Source organism: Cajanus cajan, chromosome 6 (genome assembly GCF_000230855.2).
Source record: "Cajanus cajan strain Asha chromosome 6, NIPB_CcT2T_4, whole genome shotgun sequence".
NCBI lineage: Eukaryota > Viridiplantae > Streptophyta > Magnoliopsida > Fabales > Fabaceae > Cajanus > Cajanus cajan.
The window spans coordinates 36026045-36034218 of NC_138522.1; the positions used below are offsets into that span (position 1 = coordinate 36026045).

Genomic DNA, 8174 nt, shown 5'->3' on the forward strand with positions numbered 1-8174 from the left:
AAAATAAATTGAGCAAATTTTATTCTACATTTGTTTCCCTATCTATCTATCAATCAAGTCCAACGCCATCCCCAACCCAACTCAACATTCACATTCAACAACTTCTTCCTTCCTTCATCCTCTTTCTAGTTCCTTCTCCTCCCAACCACAAACACTTCAACTCCCACATAACCCAATCAGTTTTCAGTTTTCACTATACATTCCATTTTCATCTCCTATCAGACTATGTGTCTGAATCTAAAATATTCCAATTGAATATTTCTTCCTTTTCATGGCAGATCCTATCCGTCTTCCACTCAGGTTAGATTCCAATCACCCCAGTACTCAATAAAAAAAACTGGGTCAGCTTCAATTAACGTTAGTCAATTAAAAAAAAAAACCTTTTTTTTCCCTTTTCTTTTCTGGGTTCTTACTCCATACATAGTTCGCGATCGGATCCGGTTACAGTGGATTGACTCACAAGGTTTTAATGGGCCTACCATCCTTAGTTATCATTAGAGAGTTTGAAAAAGGTTATGGTATATTAAAATTTATTGTGGGATGAAGTGAAAACCAATTAACCTCAAAATTCGCATTCTTTCCTTTGATTTATTGCTTACTCCATCTTCTGTCTTGCTTGGGGTCCAAGGTTTTTTCGTTTATTTTCAGTTATGATGCATTGATTTAATATGTACGTTGAAGCTTAAACTTAAAACTTGTTTCAAAGGATACGTGCCTGTCAATATCAAGGACAACTTTTTAGCTTCTTTTGTCCCTTTTTTTATGGTTTTATGTTTCTGGTCTCCTTTGCTTTGTTGTTCTCCAACTGGATAATATTCTCAAGTCTTTTGGGTTTCACTCTCTACACACAATTTCTAATGGTTTTGTCTCCTTGCTTATAAAATAAAAATTCTGCGATTGTGGTCATTCGAGCACATTCAGTCAGGCTCAATGGCAGAGGAATTATTCGTAATTAGTCATTGAAGAATCCTTTAATTTATTTTTATTAATTTTCATTGTAATTGGATCTCGGTGCAAATGGTTTTATACTAGTAATACGATTGCTATTGTCTCTGTAGTGAAAGTTACTTTTAATTTTATTTTTGCCCGTGGGGAATGCTCTCATCATAATTATTTATGCTCTGTTGCAGTGCAATCTCATACCTGTTGGTGTATCACTAATGCAATCAGTTGATGAATGAGAAGAGGAATCCGAAGCGTCCAAAATCACTGCCTTTCAAAATGCCTGTGACAGACTCAAATGATCCTCAGAATTTTGATGACAACATTCTTTTCCCTGTTGAAGAGATTGTACAATACCCATTGCCTGGATACGTTTCACCAACTTCAATAAGTTTTAGTCCTGATGATAGCTTAGTTTCTTATTTGTTTAGTCCTGATAACTCTTTAAACAGAAAGGTTTATGCTTTTGATCTGAAGACCAATACACAAGAATTGTTATTCAGTCCCCCTGATGGTGGACTTGATGAAAGCAATATTTCTCCAGAAGAAAAGTTGAGGAGGGAGAGGTTGAGGGAGCGTGGTTTAGGAGTGACGCGGTATGAATGGGTGAAGACAAGCTCAAAAAGGAAATCAATCATTGTGCCATTGCCTGCTGGGGTTTGTTGTTCCTTTCCTTTTTATTAAAATGTTGTCTTATGTTTTTATTCATGAGAGAAAAAGTGCCAGTAGTTTTTAAACATATATGTTTCACTTTAGTAATTAAAGCTGGTAGGAGCACCTCATAAACACTTGGAATAGGCTCACATTACTCCAATAATCTCACCATGATGGCACCAAAATGTTATCTGTCTTGAAGTGCCATGCCAGTCCCTTTATACACTTGCTTGGAACAAGCTGTCAACATTTAGATGTTCTATAAGAATAAATTAAAAGAAGCTTCAAATGCTGATTTTTATTTATTTTTTCTTTGTTGTATAGGGTGGCCTATCATTCTGCAATTGTCTAACATAGTTGAAAGGCAGTTTCTGGATTTATTTATTAACCTCTTTGATTTCTTATAAAAACTGAGCTTCTTGTCCTCGATTTTGAAAGCTGTAACTACAATGATTTCTGTCCCATCGGTGTCATTGGTATTGACTATGCTTATGCCTCCCTGATACTAGTATATATATAACAATGTGATACCAAACTGTATATATTCTGTTGTGTTTTGTATTGTATAGCTGTGTATTGGAATGAATATTTTCCCTGTCTTTTTGTATGTTATATTGAGTTTGATTTGATTATTAACTTCAAATAGTCTAGCTTCTTATGGTTATTTCCTTTTCCCTATGAACAGATTTATATGCAGGACATTTCCCTTTCTTCAAAAGCAGAGCTCAAGCTTCCAAGTGTATCAGGTTCACCCATTATTGATCCACATCTCTCTCCGGATGGATCAATGCTTGCCTATGTAAGAGACAGTGAGTTGCATGTTCTGAATCTCTTGTCAAATGAATCAAAGCAGTTGACCCATGGGGCAAAGGAAAATGGCTTGGTAAGTTCAGCACATGGCTGCTCTTTACCGTATTTGAGTTACTAAATGCATTTCAGTCGATTCATGTATGGAGTTGACAAACAGATGTAATCTTTTTAGGTGAAATATCTTTTAAAAAAAAGTAACACCTAAAAGATTATATGGTAATATATCTCTCTGAAACATTCCAAGGTTCACCTACTTCAAATCAGCTGCACATATCCTATTTTATCTCTGTATAGTATATGTGTTTGATTTCAATTATGAGGCATCTTACTGTTGAATTTGGTTAAGCTTGGTTCTTCTGTCATTGTTGTCAATGGCCAGGATATTGGTAGTTTAGTGCAGTGTTGATTCTCTTCTAGGATTAATATCTCTAGTAGAATTCTAAGGTTCTTTTCTTATTTTTGAAATAAAGCTCAAGTGGATTAAGATATTTGAAAATTGGAACTTTAAGAGTCAACTACTTTTGATCATCCAATAGGCTTTGGGCTTGGACTTGTAGAGTTGTCATTCATACGATTGCACAAGGATTTTATTTTATTTTCTAATAGATGTTTTTTTTTCTTCTTTTGTTTGACTTTTACATTGTTTCAGTCTGAGAAAATTTGACACTGGCTTTGTGTATTGCAGACTCATGGGCTTGCCGAATATATAGCTCAGGTGAGATTTACCTTAAATTTATATATTACATCTTTAGTAGACTAAATTGGGGGCTTTGCATTCCTTGTACAAACTATTCCTTCCTTCCTCTTATGACTGGGAAAATTGTATAATTAATAGGTTCTGAAATGATGGCATTATTTACTCATAGCTTGTTAAATTTTTCCTTAGGTCCATTTTATAGTGCCAAGAACCAACTTGCCTATAATTTAATATGTTATGAGCTGGCCAGGGAATGATTCTTTTCTTTAACATAATTTTCGGATTTCAGGAGGAGATGGATAGAAAAACTGGATACTGGTGGTCACTGGACAGTAAATATATCGCTTTCACTGAAGTTGATTCTTCTGAAATACCACTTTTTAGAATTATGCACCAAGGGAAGAGCTCAGTTGGTTTAGAGGCACAGGAAGACCACCCTTATCCTTTTGCAGGAACTTCAAACGTGAAAGTGCGCCTTGGGGTTGTTTCAGTAGCTGGAAGCTCCATTACTTGGATGGATCTTCTCTGTGGGGGCACAGGACAGCAAAACAATGAGGAGGAATATTTGGCAAGAGTCAATTGGATGCATGGAAACATTCTCACTGCTCAGGTCTTGAACAGGCACCACACTAAAATAAAGATTATTAAGTTTGATATTAAAACAGGCCAGAGGAAAAATTTATTGGTGGAAGAAAACAGCAGTTGGATCAATATACACGACTGTTTCACACCTTTTGATAAAGGAGTTACCAAGTTTTCAGGTGGATTTATCTGGGCTAGCGAGAAAACAGGATTTAGACATCTTTATCTTCATGATGCAAATGGGGCTTGTTTAGGACCCCTCACTGAAGGTGATTGGATGGTTGAGCAAATTGCTGGTGTGAATGAGGCTACAGGTCTAGTATATTTTACTGGGACCTTAGATGGTCCTCTGGAGTCCAATTTATACTGTACTAAACTTTTTGTTGATGGAAGTCAACCACTTCAGGTCCCTGTTAGACTTACACACAGCAAGGGAAAGCACATTGTGGTCCTTGATCATCATATGCGAAATTTTGTTGATATCCATGATTCCCTTTGTTGTCCTCCAAGGGTGTTACTTTGCTCGTTGGAGGACGGAAGTCTAATCAAGCCTTTATATGAGCAGTCATTTACAATTCCAAGGTTCAAAAGGCTTCAGCTTGAGCCACCAGAGATTGTTGAAATACAGGCTGATGATGGCACTACACTGTATGGAACACTATATAAGCCTGATGCCTCAAGGTTTGGGCCTCCACCTTATAAAACTATGATCAATGTTTATGGTGGTCCAAGTGTACAGCTTGTTTCTAATTCTTGGATTAGTACTGTTGACCTAAGAGCACAATATTTGAGAAACCAAGGCGTCTTAGTTTGGAAGGTCAGTTCCCTGAATTTTACTTGATTATGGGACAATTATTTTTTCTGCTTGTTTTAAATTCTTATGCATCCTGATTTTTACAACTCAACCACATGATGAAACTCAAACAGAGAGGACATAATTACAATATACTGAATCTGTTTAATTTATGAACCATTGAGAGTAACATGTTTGAATGGGCAATCCATCTATTTATCCATGGTAAAGGTTGACAGGACTAATAGTGACAGAACCAGCTTTAATTATGAAAACTTGAAAATGTATTGACCCTTGCATTTATATTTCCATATGTATGCCCAATGGTTGTTACAGTACTCTGTGATGTCCCAAATGCATAGGTTTTTGTCCCTTGAGCTTCTAAATTGTGAAGGTTGTGCCCATTTTTATAACATGTAGCATGGAAAAATCTAGCTGTTGCCTCTACAATATCTGTTTCCTAGTATATGGACAGCTCATCCTTCCAAGTTAAAATTGCTTTCCTTGTTTACAGTTAGACAATAGAGGAACAGCGAGACGGGGGTTGAAGTTTGAAAGCTATTTAAAGCACAAACTTGGTCAAATTGATGCTGATGATCAGCTAACTGGAGCAGAGTGGCTTGTCAAACAAGGGCTTGCAAAAGCTGGCCACATCGGGCTGTACGGGTGGAGCTATGGGGGATATCTCTCTGCCATGACACTCTCAAGGTATCCAGATTTCTTCAGGTGTGCAATAGCTGGCGCACCTGTAACATCATGGGATGGATACGACACGTTTTACACTGAGAAGTACATGGGATTGCCATCTGAAAACAAGTCAGGATATGAAAGTGGTTCTGTTATGAACCAAGTGCAGCAGCTGAAAGGGAGGTTGTTGCTTGTGCATGGCATGATTGATGAGAATGTTCACTTTAGGCACACTGCAAGGCTTATCAATGCACTTGTAGCAGCTGGAAAAACATATGAGCTAATCATTTTCCCAGATGAACGGCACATGCCACGCCGTCATAGCGATCGAGTTTACATGGAAGGGAGGATGTGGGACTTCATTCAGAGGAATCTGTAACATAGTTTTTTCATTCATCTTTCGTTGTTCTGTCTAGTTGAATAGGAAGAGTAGTTTCTTAAGTTTTTACTTTTTACCCAAGAATTTGTTTTATTTCTTCTTGCCTTGTTGCTGGTAAGCTACTTTGATGACCATTTGGTCCACTTTGCGCACACTAAAAAGAAACTTTTCTGGCTATCAAATAACTGAATAACCCTTTAAAAATCAAACAGTCTAGATCTCATCTTATATCCGGAGGAATTATCAACAGACTAGTCTAATCTAAATTTTGAAATATGTTGATCTTCCTTCCCTTAACTCGGTGTGCAATTAGAAAATCCTTGGTGGACGTATATTGAATTAGAACTTTAACCAAGGGATATATTTAATTTTATAAATTAAGTATTGCTTTGCTTACAATAAAATGAATTGGTTTAACCATGGAGGAATTGTTTGTCTATGTTTTGCTCCATAGATCTAAATGTCTAATTTCATAGGAAAGCAAGGTAGTTGATGATGAGATACAAAGTCATGTAATTGATTCTCTCATTTAATGAAAGGTTAATAGCAGTCACTTTATTAAAGCCAAAGAAAAAGGGGTTATGCATAATAAATGTCCATTAACAAGCATTAGCTAGGTTGTCCAATTTTCACGTTAGGTTGAGCAAACAGATCAAAGTCCCCCAAGTGTCAAACTTGAAAGACAATCAGACTTTTTGGTGCTATCAAAATAAATGGTAATTGGTTCAATATGATCATGTTTCTTGATGTCGTCAAAATGTATCATTTCAAGTTGACTTCACACCATTCTCTTTGCAATATTGGAAACTCAAGATTATTAGAAAATGTGTTAACTTTGTTAACTTCACACCTTTCCAAGTTGTACCTTTCCGACCTAACTGGCTAACTTTGTTAACATTGACCTCCATAAAAATCAGAATTATCAGAAAATGCGATTCCTTTATTGATGTTTACTTAATAATAATAGATACGCCAAGCTCTTTGCAATAAGATCATTGGAAACTCCTTCCATCTAGCGATTTAGTCGAACCCCATCTTTGAAAGAATAAAAATAAAAATAATGTTAATTTTAATAGGGCTAAATTATCCCATTAATTTTTTATCAGTTAAAATATTTATTTTTATTTTTTATTTTTTATATTTGAATCAATTTTATCCTTTTAAAATAATGATCATTTTTAATTTTATAACATGATTTTGAATCAATTTTAACTAATTAAAGACATAAAACTTGTAACATTAGATTCATTCATATGAAAATCATGAAATGCAATTGACGTTTGAATCCAAAATGATTATAATCACAGTAAAAATCGTATGAAAAATATATTTCATTAATAACTAAAAAATAATATAAAATTAGATTTTTTAATTTTTCATTTTTTTTTATCTTTATAACACTTTTAGTTTGAATTTTAATTATATTGAATAGTTTTCATGTAAATAAATTTAATGAAATAAGTTTTAAGTTTTGAATCAGTAAAAAAAAACTCAAAATGACTAAATCAACTAGCTTCTCCCTTGATTTAGCCTTCCTTTTAGTTGGCTTTTTCCTTTTTGTTGTCTTTGCTTTTTTTTAGCTTTGGTACTTACCAAAAAAAAATCAACCAAAATTTAAGAAACAAAAGATAAAAAGAATATTTAAAAAAAAATATATAATAAAAATAAATTAAAAAATAAAAAATATAATTTAGTCATTTTAATAGTGTACTACTAGAATTATATGAAATTTATCAATAATTAACAACTCGAAGTCCGCAGAATTGTAACCCTGTCGGTTCATGCGCATTACAATTTATTACATGCATGTATCTATATTTTATGTAGGCATTTTCTTTCTTCTTCAATGTTTGTTATCGTTATCAAGTGTGTTATTTTTTCATCATGAAAATTTGACAAAGAGAGTAAACTTTCGTTTTATATGTTTAGTTGTTGCATATTTAATTCATACATTATGGCTTACAAAGAAGTGAGATAAAAATGGGAGAGATGACGTCGAAAATGAAGATATCCAAAGAGAAACTAACAAATAAATAATAATATAGTAAATAATCGATTTAGTCCTTGAAATTTTAATAATATTAAATTTATTCCTAAAATTAATAAAAATGGAAAATAATTTATGAAATTGTGTATTATCAATCAATTTGGTCTCTAAAATTGTAATTGAAAGTTAAATTAGTCCTTAAAATAAATAAAACGGTAAATTGTCCATGAAATCATAAATTATCGATTAATATAATCTCGAAATTGTAGTCGTTAATCAAATTGGTTCTTAAAATTAAAATAACTCAATCACAATATTTACATGTATTATTTGAGTGAATGCGTTTTGGAGGCATAAAACAAAGGTTTAATAACACATTCTAGATGAGTTCCCCCCTACCCTATATCGGAAAGTTTTTTTTTTAGAATAATTTTTTAATTTAAATATATTTTTAATTCTTATAAAATAAATGTATTTTGATTTTAGTCTTTATAATTTTTATATTTATTATCTTCTAAAAATTAAAATAGTTGTTTTTATCCTTAAAAAATGAATAACTTTTGATTTTAATTTCTATAAAATATATATATTTTTTTTTATTTTCACATCTTTAAAATCTTAAATTACTATTTTTAGCCCCTAA

General features: G+C 33.3%; 1 protein-coding gene across 2 annotated transcripts; it reads left to right on the forward strand.

Annotated features, from left to right (window-relative positions):
- Positions 1-5753, forward strand: LOC109814419 (prolyl oligopeptidase family protein). Of its 2 annotated transcripts, none has more exons than XM_020378833.3 (6): positions 1-300; positions 1131-1599; positions 2282-2479; positions 3092-3121; positions 3393-4502; positions 4993-5753. In XM_020378833.3, exons 2-6 carry the CDS (start codon positions 1174-1176, stop codon positions 5542-5544), a joined length of 2316 nt encoding a protein of 771 aa, XP_020234422.1. In that variant the 5' UTR covers positions 1-300; positions 1131-1173; the 3' UTR covers positions 5545-5753. The 2 variants fall into 2 exon arrangements, with proteins under 2 accessions (XP_020234422.1, XP_029130400.1); XM_029274567.2 differs by lacking the exon at positions 1-300 and adding an exon at positions 810-948.
- Positions 5754-8174: the final 2421 nt, after the last annotated feature.